This window comes from Sycon ciliatum, chromosome 7 (genome assembly GCF_964019385.1).
Source record: "Sycon ciliatum chromosome 7, ocSycCili1.1, whole genome shotgun sequence".
Taxonomy (NCBI): domain Eukaryota; kingdom Metazoa; phylum Porifera; class Calcarea; order Leucosolenida; family Sycettidae; genus Sycon; species Sycon ciliatum.
In genome coordinates, this window is record NC_088649.1 from 27627134 (window position 1) to 27651904 (window position 24771).

The following is a 24771-nucleotide window of genomic DNA, read 5'->3' on the forward strand; positions in this document are numbered from 1 at the left end:
GTGAAGAAGGATGTCCTACCCACTCTTAAATTATGATTGATAATTTCGCGGTTCGGAGACCACGGAGGTCGACTGCAAATTATTCAACCGTAGTATATGCTAGAAATGGCCAAGGCCCACGTGGAGCATCGAAGGAGAACTGAAGCTAGAAGCTAAACGGAACACAATCTCGAGACAGGGATGAACTAAGGACAGTGGGACGGGACAGACGTAGGAAGGAGAACACGGATGGTACCAGACGACTGACTGGTGGTGAATATGAGTTGGGTGATGATGCGGCGGATGACGAAGATACAGATGATGACGAGGCGGGTGATGACGAGTCGGCGGATGACGACGAGGCGGATGACGATGAGACGGCTGGTGGTGATGGTGATAAAACGGACGAGGAGGAGTCAGGTGGCAGCGAAGGTGCTGGAGCTGATGAGGATGAGATTCGTAAGAAGTCAGCTGTCGACTTACATTAATTTTGTTATCTCGTCCCGATTGTTTGAGTGTGTATGATGATTCCTACTTCCCTGTACTGTGTCGTGTCGGTTACCGTGTTATAAACACGGGACTTTTATTTTTTCAACCCACTTCGCACCCGTGCTTATAGAGGAGACTGTGATATTAGAGAGGTTCCGCACTACGTATAGTTGAGCAACTTTACGTTAGTGGGCGGGAAAAACCCGTGAATTCGTGAGTTTGCACTCCACTCACGGAAAGTTGTCTACAGAGAGTACGTAGATAGGGCTCTGATAACGTAGCTGGTCCGTTAATGGATTGGGTACAAATTTATGACTCTCTCCCCAGGTCGATCTGGTCCTACACTGCCGCGTTCGGAGTTGCCAAGGGCAGCTACGTGATTTGAAAACTCCGTATGGCGAAACCCAGATCCGCATGCAGTTTACCTAAGACTTTCCGTAGATCGACAACGTTTTTTACTAACGTAATTACGTTATGTGGAACCTCTCTAATACTGGAGACTGTGTTTATATTTTTTCAACCTTAAAAAAATAAAGAAAGTTGCATACCGGTAAACACTCAAATTGGAATTTAACTCAGATTTCATGATTAGAGAACCGAGAGAAGAAAAAAGAATGATGCGGAAGTGGAAGTCACGCACGTAGAGCACTATTATGTGCGCACAGCTGCATTCCAGTATTATCACTGTGACTATGTTGGAGACTGTGCGTTTTTATCTCAACAGCCCTCTGACCTGTGCTTATAATGGAGACTGTGCATATAATGGAGACCTGTGTTTATAAGAGAGATAATACGGTATGTCCAGCAGTTGAAGGTCCTTCAAGCTGTTCGTATTCGTACGCATAAGTACAATTTGTGTAAGCAAAAAGAACATGTTGTAGCACTTAGGTTATTTTCGTGAGTTTGCACCCCTTGTTCATGAGTTGTTTCTGCACTGTTCATGCCCATTTGTCACACTTACTTTTATCTTAGCCCTCACTTTTGTAATACTTACGCGTCATGTGTCACACTTCTTTGGATTTTTAACCTTTGTGTTTTCCTTGATCACTTTAGTTCCGTATTTCCACTGATGACCGGAGCTTGAAAATCGATTCAGGAAACTCAATCTCAAACCTTAAAGAAATTGTCATGTTGCGTGGTGATGTCTGCGGCATTCATACTTTTCATAGCTATTATTTGGATGTTGGATGGTATTACATTTCCAGTCGATATTGAGAGGGCCAACTGATCACTGAGTGTCAACCCTAGTAAAATGGAACGTGCTCAGGTGCTCAGAAGCAACGAAAGGATTGGTGAGAAGTGGACAATGGTCCGAAACTAGGATCTCTTCTTGGCAACGAGGCTGACGTAGCACGGAGGAAGCAGCTTGCTTCAGCAGCCTTCACTTCAATGTGTAACCTCTGGAAACGGAGATCTGCTGTGAGTGAGCGTCTGTGCCTGCGACTGTACTCGGCATTTGTCCTACCCGTCCTCACGTACAACTGTGGCACTTGGGGCCTCACGCAATCTGCTCTCCAGAAGTTGGATGCCTTTCACCGACGTCAGTTGCGGTCTCTCCTTGGCATCAAATGGCCACAGCGCATCTCCAATGAAGCACTGTACCAGAGGTGCCAAATAGAGGGAATCAGCATCTTCGTACGCCTTGCCCGGTGGCGTCTATTTGGTGACATTTTGCGGCTGCCGCCCTCAACCCCCGCAGTATCGGCAATGGAAATCTGTTTCGCAAACAACACCACCAGATGGCTTGGCCGGCCACACGTCACTCTTCCCAGCGTGCTGCATCAAGATCTGCAGAAAGCCGGGCAGGGTAGACTCCTGACTCTGGGATATCTCCATTCGCTCCGGGCAACAGTTGCTTGTCGTAAGAGCTGGAAGGCTCTGCGTGAGGCAATGTGTTCATCCAACTAGTTACAAACCAATGTACTTGTAATCCCATATTAGCCGGATAGTGCAACCTCAAGTCAACCGGATATATCTCCTTAATTTGCTCATCTCCCTATGTTTCTCTCTCTCTCTCTCTCTCTCTCTCTCTCTCTCTCTCTGCCTCTCATTCTCTCTCTCTCTCTCTCTCTCTCAATCTCTCTCTCTATCATTCTCTCTCTCTCTCTCTGTCTCTCATCTACACCGGTGGGTGAGACTCAGATCTCATTGTAACCCACACACTTGACGTACAATGTACATCTTATCCAAATTCTACTTTGTTCTCCCAGACATTTCAATTATAATCAACTTGTTGACCTACCTGACGGGCTGTTTAAAGCCACAACCGAATTACAAACCCTGTAAGTCATGGTGGGCATGTATCGGAAAAGAGTTTTTTTGCGTAGTTCTGCCCAGCTGCCTTTGAGGCATCAAGACGAGGTAGAAGCGGGTGGTCTGCATTGGGACGAAAGTGAACTGTCATCAGTGCAGGTGTGCAAGTGAACGCTATGTCCAGTAGGTCCATCCTACACTGCATTTCTTGGAAGAGAGACATGCTCTCTTATTGATTATGAACATGGTAGTGGAAGAGTGGGGAAGAAGTGAAAATCAAACATTTATTTTATTTTATTGAAAAACCACAAACTTTCAGACATGTGAATGTGCACATGATATACAGTGTACATACGTATGTATCGAGAAGGCAGCACGGAAACGGCAGTGGTGGTGAGGCCTTGGCAGCTCGTCCGACCGTGGGTCTCGGAGTCAACACTGGGCAGACGCACCGGGGGGGGGGGGGGGGGGGGGGGGGGGCGGGGGTGGTAGCTTAGGAGATAAGGGATGGAGCCAGCATGATCATAGTATGTAATGCATATGCAGAAGTAATAATTATGTGAATCTTAAAAACAATAGTGCGGTCGACCTGCGCAGAGGAAAGGCATCATGGACATGATCTACGTGTATAACATAATAATAATAATAATAATATTATAAGTGAGCTAGGGCACATCATACACACACATATGCGCATGTTCAAATAGGAGATCAACCTGATAGGCGTTCGCCGGCGCTGGGTAATCTTGAAATAAAGATATTAATATTATTGAAGAGATTATTATCATACGCTCACATAAACACCACATACCAACCATGTGCACCCAACCACCCCCCCCCCCCCTCCACACACACATGCACGCGCGCACCCACACACACACACACACACACACACACACACACACACACACACACACACACACACACACACACACACATCCTCGAATGCACACACACATGCGCCCCCCCCCCCCCCACACACACACCACACACCACACACACACACCACACACCACACACCACACACCACACACACACACACACACACACACACACACACACACACACACACACACACACACACACACACACAAACTTAGGTCGTAGATACAGTATGACAGAGAGAACAAAAGAGGAAAGGGAGAAAACGAGAGAGTGAGAGAGAGAGAGAGAGAGTGAGAGAGAGAGAGAGAGACATAATGAAAGAGAGAGAATGAGAGAGAGATATAGAGAGAATGAGAGATAGATAGATAGATAGATAGAGAGAGAGAAAGAGAGAGAGAGGGGGGTGATAGAGAGAGAGAGGGGGGAGAGCGGGGGAAACAGTGAGTGAGAGAGAGAGAGAGAGAGAGAGAGAGAGAGGGGGAGATAGATAGAGAGAGAGAGAGAGAGAGAGAGAGAGAGAGAGAGAGAGAGAGAGGGGGGGGGGGGAGTGAGAGAGAGAGAGAGGGGAGAAAGTGAGTGAGAGGGATAGAGAGAGAGAGAGGGGGGGGGGGAGAGGAGGGAGAGTGAAAGAGGGGGGGGGGGAGGGGAGGGAGAATAAGAGAGAAAGAGAGACAGAGATCGATCAGTCTGTGAGAGTAGCTGACCGAGTTACTGCTCCTCTGCAATCGCCTCTAGATCTAGTGCGCATGTGAGAGCCTGGAAGGTCCGCTTTCCACCCTCAGTTCTGACGCTTTCGGGAAGAGCATTCCACTGGACAATTGCCACAAACCAGATGGAACGTCGCCCGAAGGGACTTCAGAGAAAATGCACACATAGCAGATTGGACTGCTGCCCTCAAGTTGCCCGGATGTTGCTGGGGCGCCAACTGGAGCTGTGCCTGTGAACATCTCCTAAAGCAGGGGGCTAGCTTTGTGGTGGAGGCACCGATGAACTAGGACCAGAAACGTTTGATTTAGCAGGTGCAGTAGGTTGGGGACATCGGCAGGGATAGAAGAGGGGCTGTGGGCACGAAATTACGCTGTTGGAGGGTTGACCGTAGACCTCTGTTGGAGGGTTTGGAGAATTGATCAAGAAGGGTTGGACTCCACAAGAGCCTCTGTCGCAAGGTGGCACAGATGCCAGCCTTGAACATGTTTTCAAACGGACCAAGCAGGTGTGTGCTAAGTCCTTGAAAGAAACTGTTTGAACCATAACAAAGCTGGGAAAGGATCATGCTCAGGAACCATGTTCTCCGGGCAAGCAAACTCAGTCCTCGTCCATGCCTCCAGAGCTGACCAATTGTTCGCGCTGTCTTGCGACCAATATACTCCACATGTGGAGCCCAGGATAAATCATTATCCAGGACTAAATCAAGGTACTGGGCTGTAGGGGTCACACCGAATTTCTCCCCATTGCGGCAGACTTCCGGTTGTATTGCAGCCGTGCCCCGTGGCCGGATGGGAGCAGTCGATGACAATGTCATCTGCAAATTCTTGGTGCTGTACAGACGGTGGCAGTATGGTGTGGAGTTTACTAGTGTAGAGCACAAAAAGCAGTGGCCCAAGGGCGCTACCTTGGGGAACACCACGGGAGCAACTGACGGCTTCACTACCGGAGTCCAGAACTTTGACACTCTGGAAACGCCCTGAGACGTAGTCAGCGAACCAATCCAGCTATACAAAGGGAAAACAAAACTGTAACTAGACGTCCATGCTTAACACGGTCGAAGGCTTTCGACATATCAACAAGCACTGTCAAAGTGAACTCTCGTTTGCGGCTTGCAGTGGACCATATATTAACAGCTATCAAAAGTGCATCCTCAGTCGAATGTGCCTCCAGATAGGCAGTAAGCTGTCTCTTAACCATTGTCTCCAGAATACGGGAGATAATGGGGTGGAGAGATACTGGACGATAGTTCTGGGGCAGGGTTCGGTTGCCACACAATGGACTGAAATGTCACACTTTGAAGGTTGGTGGAACCTGTCAAGTTATAAGAGACAAATTGATAATGCTGGTGAGATTCGATGCAAGAACAGAGCCATCTTCATGTGAAACTGGCTGGAAATTGGATAGGGATGTCTCCAATGCTGGCCCTGCGGGTGGCTGAAGGTTCAATGTCCGAGCTGGGTCATGGACAATACAACCAAAGAGTGAAGTTAGTTCTGTGATGGATGCCTGTGGCTCAGACATCTCTTTCTTCCAACCAGCAACTGCATTCATGATTGACCAAAGTCTTCGCTGGTCACTGGTGTTGCACTGTGCAGTGAAGAACTCGTTTCTGAGCTTATGATCTAGCTTCCCTGCTGCAACCCTTGCAGATCTATGTGGGTTGTGTAGCTCCTTATTTTGTCTGTCCCGCATCAACAAGCGGTTAAGCCAGTTCCGTTCCCTCAAACAGGCCACTGGTGCTGCATTTAGCCATGGACAAGGACGGGTGTCCTTTCGGTGTACTACTGGTGCATGGTCATTCAGAGTAGAGAGGAGAGCGGAGGTTAGGCAATTTGCAAATGTGTCCACATCTGCTTGAGCCTGCAGAGTGCTCAGCTTGTTGCTAAGGTCTACATTAAACTGTTCGCAGTTTATCTTATGTAGTCGGCGACTAGGATTCGGGCGGTCGGTCTTGTGATGTCCAGAATGCCCACAAGAAATAAAATATATAAAAAATTAAATTTCACGGTTCGCTTGAGACTCGGCTGGAAGCCCAGTTTTCCGCATCCGTCATGGAAACGCTACCACCCTCTAGGATCAAAGGCGCAAGCAATACGAGCTATTACTATTATTATTATTATGGAGTTGGCTTTATTTCACTCACGTTGTCATGACATGAGGTAAGAACCCCATCACCGGGCCAAAAGAGACCAAGGGTAATGAGAGAAAAAAAATAGATAAATGGCCAACGCAATGGAGACCGAAGCAAAAAGGATTGTAAAAACCAAAGCAAAAAATATTGAAAGCCGACGCAGAAACTGAAAGACGGACAGAAATAAGCAGAACGATGGAGGAGGCCAGGACATATTCGAATACAAAAAGATGGAGGAGGACAGGATATATTCGAATTCAAAAAGAGTAATCACAAAAATGGACTACCAGTACAGGAATAGACCTGTAGAAATAGAGGAAGAGATGAATGCCGGACATACTCAACTGGCAAGAGAAAAATCAGGCTGTGATGACCGTCATACTGCACATTCATGGATGTCAAAGCAAGTGCAGTATTGGAGGTTTATACGGACTAGCTCTACCCGTAACATGAGGAGCCTAATGCCGAATGCCAAGAACCGACTTGACGATGTTCAGCGTGCCCAGGATAGCACATTGCTGAGCCCTTCCAATGCGCAGAGTGTCTGCCAATGCCAACACAAAGTGTGAGAGGGACACACGAGTCAGTCCACCAAGCGCCCCAACAACCAGGGGCACAACGCGGACATCATCCACATGCCAGATGCGCCGCAGCTCTTGGCAAAGGGGAGCGTACTTTGCTATTTTTTCGTGGATTTTTGTAGGCACATTCTGGTCCAATGGAACATTGACATCCATCAGCAGCACCTGTGTGCTGGACCGCAACACCAGGTCTGAACGGTTGTGGCGCATTTGCGTATCCGTTGGGATATTGAACTCCCACAGGAGCTTCATGTCAAGATTTTCCGTGACAGGCACAAGATGATGCTTCAGCGGGTTGCTTCCTGGCCGACCCAGACCATGCCGCTTGCATAGTGCCCAATGCACCAACTTGACGAGCATGTCATGCCGTTCGATATACAGTGTTGTGGCTAGGGCTGGGCAACAGGCCACAATGTGATCAACTGTTTCTCCGCGAGCGCCGCAAACTCGACAAATGTCCACAACGTCTCCCCGTCCAATGACCGTGACCTGATAGTGCCTGGTCGCAATGGCCTGATCCTGTACAGCCAACAAGAGTCCCTCTGTCGCAGGCCTGATCGTTGGCGATTTCAGCCAGCGAAAACTCAAGCCCAGGTCCAAGCCAGCATCAGAAGCTCGTCTCCAGAACTGGCCATGGAGAGGCTTACCTTGGATAACGGCCAGGCACCGGAGAGCAACGGCCTTCTTGACAATGACTTTTGTGGCAGTCTCCAAGTCGGGTAGGTCAAGTTCACCCAGAAGTCTGGAGGCTTGACGTGTAACTGATTTTGACGGTGCCACATCATTGTCGTGATGGCGCTTAACAGCAGCCAACAGTGGCACGTTTGGGTGGGCTTGTAGGTACCGCGCCACCCGGACACAGGTTCTATCCAGGAGATCCCGGAATGATAGAATTCCTCCACCACCCATGTCACGAGGCAGGTGGACCCTGGCGGCAGAGTCCTTGGGGTGGCGGGCGTGTTCTTTAAACAGTGCTTGGCGGGTCTGTCGGTCGAGTTCCTCTATCTCTGCCTTTGTCCACTCAACGATGCACAGGGAGTAAAGGATGACTGGAATGGCAAAGGTGTTGATGGCTTTGACCAAGTTCCTGGCGTTCAATTGAGATGAGCATATCAATTGAAGGCGGCGGCCGAACTCAGACTTTGCTGTGGTCTTCAATTCGGTGGCATGAAAATGTGCTGATTCCGGGACACCAAGGTACCTGTAGGACTCCTCCGCCTGCAGCTTAGCAATAGCGTGACCCTGGAGTGTCTGGAGAGCAGACTGCTGATCGCTCTGGGCTCTCCCCCGTTTCGAAGTGAGCCAGCTAGACTTTGACGGGTTGAAATGCATACCAATGCAGTCGCCCATTGACTCCACAACATTGGTTATGGAGAGCAGATTATTGTGGTTTCGGGCGAAGAGCTTCATGTCGTCCATGTACCACAGGTGCGATACAGGGCACACCTGGGCCGGTGGGCCACAGCAAGCCAAGACCCGTCCTGGTCAACTCGCCACTGATCGGATTTAGAGACAGGCAAAATAGCAGTGGAGAAAGGGAATCGCCCTGGAAAATGCCACGGTGGATAGATATTGGGCGACTGAATGCACAGGGTGTTTGACCAGGCAGTACCATTTGCGTTCTCCAATGATCCTTCATGCTTGAGATGCATGAGACCAGATTGTCTGCAAAGCGGTAGATCAACAGGCATCTCCGGATCCACTGGTGAGACAGGCTATCGAAGGCTTTGCGGAAGTCCACCGAGCACGTCGAAAGATTCCGACAACGGGATGCTGCATCCTCTAGAACCATCTTGTCGATCATTAGTTGGTCAAGGCATCCACCACGCCCTGGAGTACAGCCAACTTGCTCATCTGCAAAGATATCCTCTGAAGATAAATGGCGCCACATGGCAGCAGCGAGTAAGGATGTGAATATCTTGCTAATCGTTGGCAGGCATGTTATTGGGCGATAATTCTCGGGCCTAGAAAGGTCTCCTTTCTTAGGCTGTAGAGTGGTGCTACCAAACGAGAACCAGGCCGGCGACTCTGTCTCTGCATCCAGGATTGATTGAAAGGAGACCACAAGCCGCTCGTGGATAGACGAAAACTTCTTCCACCAAAATGCATGGATCTTGTCCCGTCCTGGGGCTTTCCAGTTGTTTGATTTCTTCAAAATGTCCCTGAGGTCCTCCAGTTGAAGAATGAAACGGTCTTGTTGTTGAATCTCCTCACAGTCCCTCTCCAAATTATCAAGCCAAGCACCGTCACGCAGCTCCACGGGTTGTTCCAGTATAGATGACCAGAACTCAGTAACAGCCTCAGCCGATGGATGCGCAGCAGCCTGGTCGACAGGTGGCTGCCCAGGCATTTCCGTAGACTTGGTCATATTGCGGTAGAACTGACGCTCATTCGTGACGAAAACACGATTCTCCGACCTGCGTGTTGCCTCTAGCTTATAGCGCCGGATCCATGCGGCTGTTGCTTCTAGCTGCATTTTCGTATGCTCCAGTAGCTGGCGGGCCTGATCCAAAGTCTGGACTTTATATTGCCGGTGGATCCTGTGCTGCTTGATGTTGGTGTCAGAGAGGGATCCATCATGCAGGAAGCTGGTATTATTATTATTATTATCAACTAAAAAGTTATTTCAAATTAAGATGACATTGTAGTTTCAAAACTCACGATGGAATCAAACTCACGATGGAATCAAACTCATGATGGAAACTACAACCCAATGAGTTGGAAAACCAAACACAGAATTAGATATTGGGAATAGAGTCAGACACAACAACAACCGAAATCAGTACACCAAAAATCTGTCCTACAAAAAACAAAGGAACAAGAAAAAAAAAGACAAAGTACAAAGAATCCCCAAAAAAAGAGGGGAGAACGGGATGAAAGAGGACCGGAGAGCGGCAAACCCCAGGAGGACTTAGCGTCACGTAGTGGCGGGCATGCGGGCCTCCACAGAAACAGCATCCACATCCGCCGCCAGACCAGGTGCACGGAATGCACGGCGACTCCCACGAACCATCAGGACGGAGTCGCGGACAAGGCTGAAAGCCAGGTCCGTTCGCAGCTTTCCCATCACGAGGGGATAAGGCTGCGAGAGCTTGGTGAGGAGCTTCGTTCCGAGCAGCTTCAGGAACTGGGTGGCCTCCTTCGCCAGGGCACCAGCAGAAGACAGGACGATCGGGGTGAACGACGCGTGCTCAACTTCCCGGATCCGGGCACCGTATGCCGACTGCTTCTGACGCTCGTGCCATTGGAACACCTCAGCCAGCGGGCGAGATCGGTACGACTGTGCGTTGGGATAGCACACCCTTACATCAAAAAAATGCATCAGTCTGTACCGACCAAAACCCCCTGGCCTTGATGTCCGGTCTGGCGTCGTCCGCAGTGAGCAGGGCAGGACCATGGTCAAATGTGCGGACCTTCGGTAGAGGTTGCAGCGGTGGCTCCAGCTGCACATCCTCAGACACCTGAGAGAGAAGTTGGCCCAGGTAGTTGCGGACATGGTTGTGCCGGTGGATGGGATAGCCGCCCAACTTGCAGATCATTGCGTGGTCGATGGTGAACGGCCGGCCGCATGGACACTCGGTAGGTGAATCGTGGATGGTGAGGCCATACCGAATGCATAGGGCATCAACGAAGGACCGCCGGTCGAGGGAGTATCCATGCTCGCGAACAGGAAGACAGGTCAGCCATGCACCTGTTCCCTTGGCCTGGAGGTGCTCCAGAAGCATTGGTGGTAGGGCCTCTGGACCAGCTGTCTGCAGGACGGTGTTGGTAGTCACAGACTGGGCTTGCTGGGCAGCAGTCTTGGCGGCGTAAATGGTTGCTGGGTCTACGCTGTAGAGGGAGGACTGGTCCGCGATAAGTTGCTGGAGACTGCTCGTGATGGACAGAGATGCTGTCCGCCGTTGCGGGGCAGCCTCAACTGGATTGAGCACTGTAAGGCCACCATGACGCACAGGCAGAGCAAGGAGGCTGCGTAGAGGGGCAGGGACGACTAGCACACCCAATAGAGCTGGCAACAAGACGGAGCGAAGAGAGGACTCGAGAGGCTCGAAGACGTCTGGTGCACAGCTCGACACGCGCATCAGGAATGTCCAGCGGTGACGGTACCCAAAGACCAGTGCGGCATACACGGCTTGGGGCTCGGCCTTGGCAACGTTCGCCAGCTCACGCATCTCAGATGCCCAAGCCTCCACTCGAGCATTGCAAAATGTTGTCTTGAAGGCTTCCGAGCCCAGAGGAGCACCCAGGTAGGGGCGGCCCTCAGTGGTGATGTGGACATCGGTGTCGGCGAATGCAGCGTTGGCAGCATCGAGATGCTCGGGTTTGACAACCAGCCAAGTCTTGGCAGCGTTTGGATAGTAGCCGAATGCTGGGCCAAGTTGACAGATCTGGTCCCACCAGGTACGAAGGCGCTGCAGCAGGCCAGCGGCTCCCGCGTCGTCGGCATACCATAGCTGGATAGTCGAGGCGTCCGGTCGAGCAGCGGACGCACCGGCGCCGGCTGGTCTCTCAGGTGATTCGCGGTCATGCACCGTGCCAGCTGGAGAGTCGTCCATAAGGGCGGTGGCGAGGGTAGTGACGAGTGGCGTAATGGCAATAGCGTAGAGGGGCATGGCTAGTGGGCAGCCTTGCGCGGTCCCTTCAGCAGACCAGATGACCGTACCGCTGACGTGGAGAGGTACTGTGCTGCGGTAAAAGTTTTTCGAAATTGTTATTGATGGACATAGTAGGTGGATGTTGTGAAGTGCTCCCTCTGTGTTGCTGCTGTCAAAGTGGCGACACAGGGCATGTGCAGCGGCCTCCGCCCCCCCCCCCCCCCACCCTCCTGCCCAGCACAGGTTTGAAGTGCCCCCGCGGCCTCAACAATGTCCTGACGCGTGATGCGGAGGACCACCTTGGCAATGAGGCGACGGAGGGTCTACCCAATGCTGATCGGGCGCACACCAGGATTCTTATCCAGGGGCACAAGCCTTCCAGCCAGCAGCGGCGCCAAAGCACCCGAGTCGACAGGAGAGGTGGCGAGGCGCTTCGTCAGCATGGCTACAGCGTTGCATAGGCCCGTGGAAGATCTTCCAAATGAACAACACATCCTCCGCCAGGCATCTGCATCCAGCCCAGACACCCCTGCCGCACCAGACAGGGAAAGAGAGGTAGCCCGGAGAAATGCAGCATTCACCGGTTCGAACAGCACGGGATGCGTTGGGCAGCACGGACCCTGTAGCAGTACATCGGATGAGGGGCCGTCCAAGTCCGGTGATGGGTGTTTGGCTTTCAGAATATCTATGGTGGACTGGCCACCGCAGTCAGCCTGCAAGGGAAGGACGCCCCCCTTGCCTGAGGTGTGCAGGCAACGAATTGCTGCTTTCACTTTGCCCGCGAGCATGAGACGGGTAAAGCCTTTCACCGCTGCGTCATCAGACCGCTGGAGAGGACCGGATGGTAGGTGGTCTTGGATCTGCTGACCCTCGTGGAGCAGGGAAGTGATATCACCATCTTTCCATAGTTGGAGTCGACGCTGCATGCAGCGGACATGAACAGCAGCCTTTGATGTCCGGAAAGGTTTCTGCAGGAGAAGCGGCGGAAACACCATAGCAGCTTTCAGTGCAATGCGTTCCTGAGGTGTGTCAGGGGACAGGAGTTGCAGGAGACGAGCCTGCTCCTCCACGAACACACAGCCTGCTTTTCCAGATGGTATTGCAAAAATGTTGCGGCGCCAGTTGACGACAACTTCTCTCGTGTGCTCCAGGGCTTGCTCAAACTGCGATGATGGGACGGAAGCCCAGGTGAACGGCTGGCAGTTTAGGGCTGGTGCAGCGTCAGTGAGTCGCTCAGGTGGCTGAGAGGCGTCCAAGTTCGCAAGCAGGTCAATGTCCTGGGATGAAATGGCAGAGTAGCGTACCGGAAGGCGGCTGAGAATTCTCTTGAGAGTTTCGAACCTGGGGAGTTTGAGTGCCTGAGCCAGAAGCCGCAGCGGCGCATGAGGATGAAACAGACGTCTCCGTGGCAGCACCGCTGGGTTGTGAGGACGTGGTAGAAGGGTGTCATTGTGGCAGAAAGAGGAGGCCGATATTTGAGATACTCCTTGAACATTTGAATTTCGAGTTCTTGAATTTCGAGTATTCACGGCGGAGGGTGCTGGGCACGATGAAGAGAAAGCCGGATGAGAGGCGGCAGCAGCGCTGCCGGCCTTCTGTGACGACGTTGAGCGACAGGAGTTACGACACGTTCCATGGCGATTGGCGGAGCAGTTGGTACATTGACGTCCAGCTTTGGCACATTTGCAGCCTGAACCGGTCGAGGCCTTTCCGCACGTGCAGCATGGCGGCATAGCTATAATATTATTATTATCGTGCTCGGGTCGCTGCAGCCAGCGCTGACCTGGAGGCCATCCCGAGGAGGGCAGCGACCCCTCTGGCGTCGACTCTCCACGTTCCGAGGAGGGCAGCGACCCTCCAGGCGTCGACTCTCCATGTCCCGATGGCGACGAGGCGGAGACGAAGAATCCAAACTATCCAAACTATCCAAACTACAATAGTTGTTGTTATTATCTCTCCTTTATTCACTTCTTTCGAAGGCGATAAGCCAGACTCACCGGGAAATATTTCCATGGGTGGGACAGCAAAAAAGAAAGTGAAAAAACAAAAACAAAAATAATTAAATAAATAAAACCTACTTGAAGTAAAAACCAAAGGGACAAGAACTAGTTGAAGGAAGAGGAAGAAAGGAAAGAAACTCAATCCGAACTCCAACATCAAAACAATAATAAAGAATTTGCAGCGACAGGCAAAATACATCAACCAATGAAGGGAGTAGTAACAAAGAAAATAGCAGTCTTTATCAGTCGTTATTCAAGTCTCTTAGCTATTGAACATGCAAACGCAGCAGAGGTGCATCTACATGTTAAGGATAGTTCTAAGTATTTTAATCGAACCTTGTATAGCCTCCTGTTGCACAATAGCCAGGTCTCCTCCCTGCACAGTCCGAAGGCATTGAGGAGTCTCCCCCACCAAGCCTCCCAGGGCACCGACAACCACAGGGACCACGTCAACCTGGGTGAGGGACCAAATCCTCGAAATCTCCCCCTTCAAATCATAATATTTCGAGCGCTTTTCAGCCATTTTCTTATTGATGTTGTTCTCACCAGGAACGCTGATGTCTATAATGTAGGCGATGCGCTCCTTGTCATCAACAAGGAGCAGATCGGGCCTGTTTGCTGATAGTTTCAGGTCAGTTGGGACCGAATACTCCCAATAGAGGCGATACTGATGACTCTTGACCAATGCCTTGAGCTGGTGGTCGAATCGTGAAGCACCAGTAGGTAGATCTCGTGCTTTACACATTTCGAAGTGCACATAATTTAATATCCGGTTATGTCGTTCAATGTAACTGGTCCGAGCAAGAACTGGGCAGGCACTGACAATGTGGTCAATTGTTTCTAATAGCCTTGTCACACGACGGTTCGTGCTCACGATTTCACGATACCATGGTTCTACGATCCACGGCAAGACACTTCACACGACGACTAGCTCTTGTAGTATCCCTGCCTGGCTGATACGGAAGTAATACGGAAGTAATACGGAAGCAATACGGAGCGACCTTATGTATAGTAATTTTAGTGTATCTTCGCATATAAGCATACGGCGTTTTGCTGCATAAAAGCAGCTGCGTTTTTTCTGTTTTAATTAGATTAGATTAGATTGGATAGCAATGAAAGCTAACTCGAAGAATAAGGATTCAGCCTCTAGGTGAGCACCGGAGAGAAAGTTATTTATTTTGCCGCTTCTTCTTTCACTAACGATTATATCTCAGGTGTGTACCTGAAAGTAGAATAAAAGTAATTATTGTTGATTTCACCGCGCCTACCACTCGGCTACCTATTACATTGGTGGCAGCGGTGTAGTTTTAAATAAAACAACGTGATTCGACCCCAGACCCCATGGCTCAACCCGCTACAGCTCCCTGCGACGAATCAAGATGAGAATCATGTTTCTTGCCTTCCTGGGCTTGGCCCTGCTTATTAGCTTGCAGCACAGTCAGGGTGCTAGCGTGGATCACCCTTCCCTCCGCATGGCATCCACTGGAAACTCCGACGGCGATTCCAAGCGACCCGCTACCTACATGTATACTACCGGTGGTGATGGCGAAGCTGATGAGGACGACGACATGCAGGCTGCTGACCAAGACAAGGAGGGTATTCCCCAAGACCAGCAGCGTTTGATTTTCGCCGGCACGCAGTCGGAAGCAGGAGCCCACTCTTCATTTGGTACTTCGCCTCCGTGGTGGGATGCAGATTTTCGTCAACACTCTTCCTGGCTATACCATCACTCTTTACGTCGCGACAAGCAATGCTATCGACAATGTGAAGACCACGATTCAAGACGAGGAGGGAGGTCATTTGTCTGACGCCGAGCTAGCCGCTCTGAGTGACCGGCTCAACCAAGATGAAGATAAAACCTGGCTTGCCCTCGGCCGTAGCTTCAGCCGCCGCCGTGGTTACTAACGCTGATTCTAGGTATGGCATTTTCTTTCCTCTCTTCCTTCAGTCTCCCTGTTCTTTTCAGTCTTCCTTTATGCGAGTGTGTGAATCCAGTTTAGTTTGGTAGGCGTCTGATCATGGTGAGCCACGGCTTACCCAGCTAACGTGGGACAATGTGTGTGACAACGCCCCTTATAGATATAGTGTATTCAGTTCGGTTTTTGAACTGCGATGTTCCTGGCGGGTTGTGCCAGCGTTGTGCAGCAAGAGTGCTGTAGTTTTTCAGGTCCTATTTGGAGGACAGTTCTTTCCCCTTTTTACCCCGAGAGATCGTGTGAACCTGGTGTGCTTCTACTTTATGATTTGTTATCAGTTCATTTCTTCTGTCTACTCTAAACGTTATCATTTCCGATATAATTTGCCATCTTCCGGTTGACGCTGTGTTCATAACTCTTCACTAATTTTTTTGAAAATCACGAGGGCGTGATTATCTGTAGGAAGGGAGGGTGTAGTATCCCTGCCTGGCTGATACGGAAGTAATACGGAAGTAATACGGAAGCAATACGGAGCGACCTTATGTATAGTAATTTTAGTGTATCTTCGCATATAAGCATACGGCGTTTTGCTGCATAAAAGCAGCTGCGTTTTTTCTGTTTTAATTAGATTAGATTAGATTGGATAGCAATGAAAGCTAACTCGAAGAATAAGGATTCAGCCTCTAGGTGAGCACCGGAGAGAAAGTTATTTATTTTGCCGCTTCTTCTTTCACTAACGATTATATCTCAGGTGTGTACCTGAAAGTAGAATAAAAGTAATTTTTGTTGATTTCACCGCGCCTACCACTCGGCTACCTATTACACTCTGCCGACACGGCGCACGCGAGTCGGTCACGATTTGACTGTTGCCTAGGTAATTGTAATGGAGGCACGTGTTTTGATGGAAATAAATCAAAATATTTTTTATTTTCATGCCTCCTGGGAAAATTCAAACTCTCTTTGCCTGATGTTGGAGTAGAACAAGACTGAAAAGACGACTTTGTTGCTTTGGCGTTCTTGACTGGATTTCTAGGACCAAGGATTTGACAAATCCGCGTAGCTTTGCTCTATTTTTGCTGTTTGTTTTCCGTGGCCTTGGGCAACTGGGTCCGGACAGGGCAATCGGCTCACAGCCTACAGGGTTTGGAGTGCCTCGTTCGATTTCCCAAATCCTTTTGGCCGTTCAGCCGTTTTGTTGCTTTGTCTTCTTTCGCTGCTCGCGTCATCATCATTTTATCAGTCGATTCAAGTAGGGAGCAGAAGATTTCGATAAGCATCATTTCGGATTCTGGGCTGAATGTCCGGGTGGCCATTGTTCAGAAAGTCGGACCTGTGCTGCTGTTCAGGAAACGCTCAGTGAGAAGACGCGATCGCGAACACAAGCCAAACCAGTACAGGAAACACGAAATCGAAAACGAAAACGCACAGCCAGGGGGTCAGGGTGTCGCGGGCAGACCGTCGGGTCTACGGATTCAGATTTCCCGCCATTTGATGATCGCCTTGGTGATCCGCCCGTGAGCCCGAACAGACGTGACTTTGTCCCGTCGTGTGAAAGGCCTATAAGCTGCCCTTGCAAAGCCTGCAATTGGCATCAGTTCGAGCAATTGACTTCATTATGGCGTATTGGTAATTTTTCGTTTTGAGGGATTGGTCTTGTGCTGCCATAATCATGCCTTCAGTTGAAGGTTTCAGTGTCCTTGATTTCAACCACATGAAGGTAAGCTCCTTATCTAGGTGATTCTCCTCCAATCGGCTCCAATATCTCCCATGCAGCGGCATAGTGGAAAGTGTTTTGGATTTTCGCTCAGCACACGCTTGTTTAATGGTATGCTTATTGGGTAAAGCTGGTCCAGCTGCTGGCAGATCCAAACTCGACAGGAACTTAGCGGCCTTTGCAGTTATTGAGTGGCTTTTTGTTCTAGGTTTTTGTTGATGATACTGATAAAGCAGGCTTATTCTGTCTATTGGGCTGGTACTCATGTAGCGGGCCAGGCCACACATGCTCCGGCCGTGCATATCCTCACAAGAGACCAAGCCCCGGCCTCCATCTCCCCTCTTCATGTAGAGCCTGTTGACTGAGGCTTTGGGGTGGTGAAATCCAGACGCAGTCAAGGCTGATCTTGTCGCTCGATCTGTGGTCTTGATTTCAGCCTCGGTCCAATTTACGATTCCATAACTATATGTCATAACCGGCAGAGCATACGTATTGATGGCCTTGATCATGTTTCGCGCATTCAATCCACTGTTAAGAAGCAAATACAATCTCTTTTGTATTCTGCAGTGAGTTGCGTCTTGAGCTGCGGGTGAGGTATCATGACTGCTTGCACTACTCCAAGGTACTTGTATGTTTCATTGAGTCGTAGCGACTCTGCAATGGTCTCATCGCCAACCTGGATAGAGCATCCTTCATCTGGTTTTCCTCTCCTGACGTGCAGCACGGCACACTTGGCCGGGTTGAGATTCATGCCGATGTCATCACCAACGCCACACACGGTAGACACGAGGGTAGTCACATCCTTTGTAGTTTTCCCGTAGAGTTTAATGTCGTCCATGTACCAAGAGTGATTGATAGACAACTCGGCGTCTCTGCAGCTGACTCTGTATCCCAAAGGCAATCGGTTGAGCTCAAAACTGATTGGGTTTAGCGCCAGGCATATGTGCCTGGCATATGGTCGCATATGTGCATTTTCGTTCTCCAGTTCTGCATGCTACGAGCAATAGTTGTGACCAAAGACGGGTGGAATCGATACATCGTCAAAGCATGTAGAATCCATTCATGCGACACACTATCAAACGCCTTTTTGAAGTCCAGGTATGCCATGACCAGATTTCGCCCTTTCGTATGGGCATCCTCCAGAATCATCTTATCCACCATCAGGTGCTCCTTGCAACCAAGACCAGCTGCTGCACAACCGCGCTGCTCCGTTGCAAGTATTTCATGTTGATTGATGTGCTGCCACATAATCTTCGATATGGCGGCGGTAAAGAGCTTGTACTGTATCGGAAGACACGTAATTGGTCTATAATCTTTGGGCATTGCCGAAGGTGGAGAAGTCTTAGGAAGGAGAGTAGTAGCGCCAGACGTCAACCATCCCGGAATGTCACTGTGGCCATCTATCACCCCCTGGAAGGCCCTCCGAAGGTAAGAGTGCAGGCTTGTCAGCCTCTTCCACCAGTACCCGTGCAACTTGTCATGGCCCGGAGCCCTCCACAAGGCTAGTTTGCGCAGGCAGTCAGCCAGGATGTCCTGGGTGATAACTGCGCTACTCTGCACAGGGACGTGTTCTTCATAATATTCTGCTTGCCTTACATACCACTCCCCAGCGGTGAACGGCGCAGGTGTAGACAGAAGATCACTCCAGAATTCGGTGGCTTCACCCGCCTCTGGAAATTGCGGCGTCTCCAATCGATTTGAAGCACCACTAAGAGAGTGTGCAGGCTCCCGAAGCGTCCGGTAGAAAGCACGCTCATTCATTTGGAACATTTTGTTGGCTTTTTTGGCCTTTTCATTTTCTCGGTATCGACGCATCCTGGCTGCTAGCGCAAGAAGTCGATCTTTCTTTCCCTGTAGCTTCATTTCCAACTCGTCTGTGTTTCCGACTTCAACTTCATATCTCCTCCAGAAGTCATGATGTTTCTCCGATGGATATCGTAGCATGCTGGTGAGTCGGGAAACATCCGAGCGGAGTTGAGCGATTTCCTTTGTCAATCGGATCTGCCACTGCGGCGGATGGTCCTTGTCACTTCCGTTTTGCTTGGCATTGCCAGTCGGATGATTCTGACTGCCTTGGATAGTCGATATGCAAACGCAAGCACCAGCATACACGAGGCAATTGATCTCATGGAGCGACGCCTCACCATCAGGAAATAGCCGGCGACACACAAGCCTGAGCTGAGAGTTGACCATGGCGGTAACACTGTATAATAATTTATTTTGTACATGCTTTTTTGTTGGATTATTATTATTATTATTATTATTATTATTTGAAACTCGGGTATTGAGCCAATAATAAAATTAGAATGGAAAAGGACATATGGAAGCGAGTTAAGAGTAACTCTCCACCACTGTAACTAGATACTATATACAGTCAGAGAGTTACTCTTAACTCGTTTCCATATGTCCTTTTCCTTTCTAATTTTATTATTATTATTATTATTATTATTATTATTATTATTATTACACAAGAGAGAGTTTGGAAGCTTTGTTACAACTCTGAGTGTCACGTCTTACTACGATCATCAGGCAACTGATGGATCCAAAACGGGCAGCCAGAACATAAGGGGGGGGGGAATAAGGTGGGAAATTCAGGGGGGTGTCATAGGCGACGCGTATCATAGCGCAGGAGTCAGGTGCAGGCGTGAAGTTGCCAAGTCTTCAGACATGGGGCTATGCAGCAGTAGTTCCAGCGTGAATGATATAGAATAGAGCTGGGGACAAATGCCAAATCCACACATGCCCACACCACTACACAAATATACACCCACACTCTCTCCCTTTTCTCATATACACATACACTCACACGCGCGCCCACACATTCATTCTCTATATCTCACACACTCACATAAACACCACATACCAACCATGTGCACCCAACCACCCCCCCCCCCCCCCCCCACACACACACCCACATACACACTAGGCAGCGGGACTGCCAGCTAGATTCACTTGACCTTGCGGGCAAAGTTACAGAGGTAGAACTGAACTTGTTTTCATGACGACACTTGGACACAAGCTCTGACCTCTTGTTGAGGGAGCGGGTCTTGTCGGCCCAGGCAATCTCTAGCTTCTCGGCCAGACACAGGTTGCAGCGCTTCGAGATGTTGGAGTATGGTGCGGCTCTCCTCACAACGGATCACCTGATACTGTAAGGTTTGTTTTCATCCTTCAGTCTCCAGATGGGTCTGGACAGTCTCGTTGAGGTCTCTTGCTTCTTGTGGCGAATAGTACTTCGAAGTATGTTGATGACCATTGAATCGTGTCTTGATTGTCCCTTCCGTTAATCCAGTGTACTCCTTCATGTCGCTGCCGGTTACATGTGCCCTGTACACAATGCTCGATGCTAGACAGTTTCCTTCCAAAGGGCAATCATTTTGACATGGCAGTGGCAGGTTCTCACATCCTTGGTCTTATTCTGGTGGTCGCTGCGGAGGATACTATTGTTGTGTTGCTTGATGATGGTGGCGACATTTGGCATGCAGCTGTAACTGAGCTTTAGCGTGTTCCGGTTAAATATCTTGTATAATTTGCATCCTTTGCGGAAGTGCTTGCTGACGAGTTGCAGGAATCGCTGACCAACGCTTGTGGACACATTCGTACTCAACGGTGGGTTAAACCATGTGATATTCCGGTGTCTCTTCCTTTGTCTCTTCCCTTTCCCACTCTTCCGTTCCTGCGAGAACTGGACGGTCTCATTGTACCCGCTGTCTCTGAGCGCATTGTTGTCTCGTCCTGGAATGTCTCTTGATCCGTTGATATGTCTGTTTTTCATCGGCTGATGGAAGAGGTCAAATTCTGGATGATGATCGGTGGGTGGTTGGATTTGTGATGGACATACAGTAGCCGGTCGTTGGGCTTCCGATATGGACGGTATTTGCCAGTGCGTAGGTCCAGCGTGATGTCTAGGAAGTCGACTGATGTCAGGTTTTCTGGATGGTAATTTTTAGTCCTAGGCTGTTGAAAACTTTGGTCATGTGCTTTCTGATCCTGTTCACTTCTGGTCCCGATACGTTCCGGAATACTGCCAGCCCATCGTTGCGGTAGAGTCCGATGTCACTGCCAATGTACACCTCGGATAGTTTGGCAAGGGCCAGCGTACCGACCAACTTACAGACTTCAGCACCGGCATAGCATCCCATCGTCACATCGAATACTCCGCTTCCCTTCTTCATCCACTCTTTCCCGAGGCCGAATAGCAGGGATTTCCGTGGATGGAGGATTGTTTCCTGGTCCTCCGAAGACACCGACGGGAAGCCTCTGGCAAACTCCAACGACGTTAATAATAGTTCCTCCGAGATAGATGGGTAGAACTGCACGACATCAAAACATACAAAAACGCAGTTTTGCTTTTCCTCCGGCCCCCCGAACCAGTCGATCACGGCGGGTGTGTTCTTCTAGGCATTTGTTGGCAGTATTATTATTATTACTATTATAGGCTTTTCCGCGTTGGCATCGCCAAGCAAGCTTGGCTAGCCTTCGCATAAGCTGCTCCATAATGATGAGACGAAACAATGAATGCATGTATATACAATCTAGGACAGAACCAAGGTTGAGGATATTTTTGAAGAAAGCTGCAAGTTGTATTGAGGTACACAATGTTGCAAATTCTACGAAAGTAAACTGCAAGAAATGTTTTGGGGTTGTTCTCATGATTATTGTAGTCACAGGTTGTGTTAATAGCATTAAAGGTTATGTTTTCACAGGTATATCGTTTACATTCCTATTCTTTTACAGGATAATATTTTCACAAAATATTTTAGTCAATGAGTTATGCTATAGTACACCGTACAGCCATGCAGCTGCCACAGGTGAAAGCAGTATTAGGCTTTGATGTATGCTTTTATCACATTGCTGCATAGGTCTTTCCAATCTTGTCGTGACTGGGCGATGGCATGGAGGTTCTCAAGTTGCTCACGTTTCTTGAGTGACCCCCCATACGCTCTAGGTCCTAGTGCAGACTCAGTGGCAGAGTGGTACGTGGCCGGCCCCGCCAGGTGGCTGCAGATCTTGGGTTTTCGAAGTATGCTGCCATCATAAAGCGTGCTGGTACATCGTCATCTAGTCTCAGGACATGGCCAAAGAACCGCCACCTCGCTCTCACAATGGTTTTCCCTGGGGGCTGGGAGTTGGTGCGTTTATACAGCTCGACATTTTGATGAATTGAGGGTACTTGATCCCCACGACTGTTTTGCAATCATAGCCAGCAATCGCATGTCATCACTTCCATTCAAAATCAACATAATTTTGCGAATCGACCTTTTTTTCAGCATCACTTTTCAACGAGGACGAAGCAAAGTCGGCCGAACGAAGCCCAGAGGAAGAAAATCACCCTCTCCACTTCACCATCACCATACTGACATAGATACGTTACGAAAAAACTAAAAAATCCACAAGAAAACTGATCGGTCATCATCGCGCTGACTTTGGTCTGAGAATTTCTATCATGATGAAAAATGCACGAGGAGCACTCAAAATAAGCTACTCCTGTTTCAAGACACAAAAGTCGACTCTCCACTTTCAAACCAGGAACCAGACATACCAGTGGTCTTCTCCAGCTGCTCCACGAGCGCGGGAAATGTTCACCTAGGGGCGCAGAGCAGCATCCATTCCAGAAGAAGAGCTAAAATACGAGTGAGACTGCATGCCTGAGTACATGAGTACATGCAGAAAAAAGTCAATTTCAGTTTCTGCTCCAAACAGCAACTTGCTTCGACTAGCTACAAAGATTACAACAAAGGATCAAACAACAACCGTTTTCTTCAGTTTTTTGACAGGTGGCTGGCTTCCTTGTGCTTGGCCCAGCACGCCAAAAATCACACCTCGGAGGAGTACCAAAATTACAACTCCCAGATGTCCTCGATTGCTGACCACGTGTAGTCTGTGGAATACTTCTAATCGCTTGATGACATTGCTTGGGACTCACCATATTGAGCAATTTTCCAGGAGTATTGGTGTGATAACTGCATTGTATAGCTTGACACATATGTTCTCTCTCACCTGCGAGCCTCTCACCCACAGTGGCCAAAGCCTTTGAAACTCACCTGTGGCCAGCTGCCTACGCCGAGATATATCTTCCCTGTCACCCAGTAATCCCTCGTGGCTCACTCCGGCACTAAGAATTCAGTTAAAGCACAAGCGAGACTCTCACATCGAGTTCAAGAAGTACCCCACTCCTGACGAGCTCACCCATTACAAATCTGAGCGGAACAAGGCCCGGAATATGTCTCGCACATTTTCGCTGCGCTCACCTTCCCCTCTTCGGTCCTACGTAACCATGAACCTTCGAAGTTGGAAGGCTGTTGGTTTGCGCACTGGAGATGTGTTAGAGCTAGGTCTCGGGGTCGCTGAATGTCTCAGTAGCCTGTCAGTTGTGTGCCCTATTATAGCACTTTCTGACCGTTAATCATCTCGTTACCGTCGTGGATAGTAGCTGCATAACTCGTTCTCATGTGTTTCTTCTCTTTTTTTACATTTTATTACTGGCTCCATATCCGAGTTTAGACTTTCTTTGAGTGCCGACTTAAAAAAAAGTTATCTTTCTCTTTTGTATAAATACAGAGGAAATATGCTTTGGTTCTGCAAGAGTGCTCAATGCCTGATTCTGGCAGAGCGGCGTACACAAAGGCACACAATGAAAACCTTGGCAAATTAATCCCGTTGTGACTCAGATTTTCATGGCTGAACCAATCATCAGACAACGATAATGGAATAGGAGGCAGCCCTGGTATATCTAAGTGGAGAGAGGTGTGATAAAACGATAGGGAGAGGAGTAATTGCGTGAATGTTTCTGCTGGCCACCCCTATAACATAGACAGCTATGACTGTTGCGGGTTTTTTGGCGCGTTATTGCAGGAGTTTGTGTGCGCTTAGATTTGTCATACGAATGCAGATGCCTGTGTATGCGTGTGGACATGTGTCTATTGGTGTGTGTATATGCGTGTGTGCGTGTGTTTGTGCGTGTGCGAGTTAGGGTGTTGTGGTAGGGTGGGTGTCTGTGTGTGCGTGCGCCCGTGTGCAAGTTAGGGTGTTGTGGGTGGGTGTATGTGTGTGTTAGTGTGTGCATGTATGTGTGTATGTGTATGTGTGTATGTGTGTATGTGTGTGTGTGTGTGTTAGTGTGTGCGTGTATGTGTGTATGTGTGTGGGTGTTACTATGTGTGTGCGTGTTAGTATGTGTGTGTGTGTGTGTGTGTGATGTGTGAGCGAGATTAAGCGCATACTTGTTAGTGCTAGACCTGCGCCTACTGCATCTGCCTCTGAAATAGCCTGTCCCTGTATACATTCACGCGATTACTCCTCTCGCTATCGTTTATCACACCTCTCTCCACTGAGATATACCAGCGCTGCCTCCTATTCCATTATCGTTGTCTGATGATTGGTTCAGCCATGAAACTCTGAGTCACAACGGAATTAATTTGCCAAGGTTTTCATTGTGTGCCTTTGTGTCTATTGTATAAATAATAATAATCCCTAGTCATAACTCGTAACAGGTTGTCTTTCTCCTCTGAGACGCCAAA

The 24771-nt window shown here is 49.3% G+C and overlaps 3 protein-coding genes across 3 annotated transcripts in view; 1 reads left to right on the plus strand and 2 right to left on the minus strand.

Moving 5' to 3' along the window:
- The window catches only part of LOC135821775 (leucine-rich repeat-containing protein 55-like), a 54871-nt gene extending 49577 nt beyond the window's left edge, over positions 1-5294 (plus strand). The window contains exons 6-7 of the mRNA XM_065334772.1: positions 2679-2750; positions 5153-5294. Coding sequence (XP_065190844.1) covers positions 2679-2750; positions 5153-5294 — 214 coding nt within the window. The remainder of the gene's footprint in view (positions 1-2678; positions 2751-5152) is intronic.
- Positions 5295-6903: 1609 nt separating this feature from the next.
- Positions 6904-8376, minus strand: LOC135821776 (uncharacterized). The gene has a single exon (XM_065334773.1). The coding sequence runs from the start codon at positions 8374-8376 to the stop codon at positions 6904-6906; it is 1473 nt and encodes a 490-aa protein (XP_065190845.1).
- A 12798-nt stretch (positions 8377-21174) lies between these two features.
- LOC135821778 (uncharacterized protein DDB_G0271670-like) overlaps positions 21175-24771 on the minus strand; it is a gene marked incomplete at its 5' end in the record, with an annotated part of 5930 nt that continues 2333 nt past the window's right edge. Inside the window, 2 exons of the mRNA XM_065334774.1 lie at positions 21175-21564; positions 23252-23366. Coding sequence (XP_065190846.1) covers positions 21175-21564; positions 23252-23366 — 505 coding nt within the window. The remainder of the gene's footprint in view (positions 21565-23251; positions 23367-24771) is intronic.

Excerpts from the sequence above, each read along its gene's own strand:
- LOC135821776 (XM_065334773.1), bottom strand. The coding sequence starts at position 8,376 with ATGGGCGACTGCATTGGTATGCATTTCAACCCGTCAAAGTCTAGCTGG.